Raw genomic sequence first — 1,099 nt, 5'->3', positions numbered from 1 at the left:
ACAAAGGCTACAATTATATACTCATAGTTATCGATGTGTTGAGCAAATATGCGTGGGAGTGAAAATGAAATGTCGGAACGATCGCAAAAATAATTCGAGATGATGGAAGATGCCCTAAAAATTTTCAAACCAACAGAGGAAAAGAATTTTACAATACAATTATGCAAAAACTTATGAAGAAACATAATATTAATCATTATTCGACGTATTTTGTTATGAGAACCTCAGTCGTGGAACGATTCAATCGAACGTTAAAGAGCAATATGTGGAAAATGTTTACGTTTAATGGAAATTACAAGTGGATCGACGCGTTATCCCAGCTCGTTGGCAAGTACAATGCGCAAAAACATCACACTATTGTTATGAGGTATATCAATGTAACTCCCGCGATCGCCGATAAACTTTTAAATACGGTATATAGCAACGTAAAGATTGCGGCTCCGACAAGATTTAAAGTAGATTCAGTACGCGTGAGTAAATTCAAGACTATCTTTGACAAAGGTTACACGCCAAATTGTTCCACCAAAGTGTTTAAGATTGTCATAGTACAGAAAACTAATCCCGCGACCTATATTTTCAAAGATTCGCGCGGAAATCTCGTCGCCGGAGGATTTTACGAATACGAGTTACATAGCGTTGCTAATCCCGACGTACATCTCGTGTAAAAAGTGATACGCAAAAAGGGCGACGAGGTTTATGTGAAATGGCTGGGATTGATGCAACACACAACTCTTGGATACATAAAAATAATATATTATAAAAATATTAACAATAATATTAAACATATTCTATACACATAATATTAAAAATATTTTACTTTTAAGTATAAATGTACTTTTAACAAAAAATATAAATTTTATTGATAATAAATATAATTTTATCTCTAATAAATATACACAATTTTTATTTACAACGGTATTTTGTAATGTTCCTACGGTAGCGTGTTGATGATTTCGGGTACGATATACCGCTTATCATCGTACTAACTTAAAGCAATTTTTGTTTCGCAGATAGTATATATTTCGTGTAATTTTAATCTAATACAAGATTGTTGATGTCATTCCAATTTCTTCGTTCAAACACCGAGTGTAATCGTCAA

At 32.8% G+C, this 1,099-nt stretch overlaps 1 protein-coding gene across 1 annotated transcript; it reads left to right on the top strand.

Annotated features, from left to right (window-relative positions):
- Positions 1 to 263: 263 nt before the first annotated feature.
- On the top strand, positions 264 to 665 carry LOC126851833 (uncharacterized). The gene has a single exon (XM_050596174.1). It carries the CDS (start codon positions 264 to 266, stop codon positions 663 to 665), a length of 402 nt encoding a protein of 133 aa, XP_050452131.1.
- The last annotated feature ends 434 nt before the right edge of the window (positions 666 to 1,099 follow it).

This window comes from Cataglyphis hispanica, chromosome 9 (genome assembly GCF_021464435.1).
Source record: "Cataglyphis hispanica isolate Lineage 1 chromosome 9, ULB_Chis1_1.0, whole genome shotgun sequence".
Classification (NCBI taxonomy): domain Eukaryota; kingdom Metazoa; phylum Arthropoda; class Insecta; order Hymenoptera; family Formicidae; genus Cataglyphis; species Cataglyphis hispanica.
Note: the sequence above shows the minus strand (reverse complement) of the source record. Positions and strands in the feature narration are given on the sequence as shown.

Excerpts from the sequence above, each read along its gene's own strand:
- LOC126851833 (XM_050596174.1), top strand. The coding sequence starts at position 264 with ATGTGGAAAATGTTTACGTTTAATGGAAATTACAAGTGGATCGACGCG.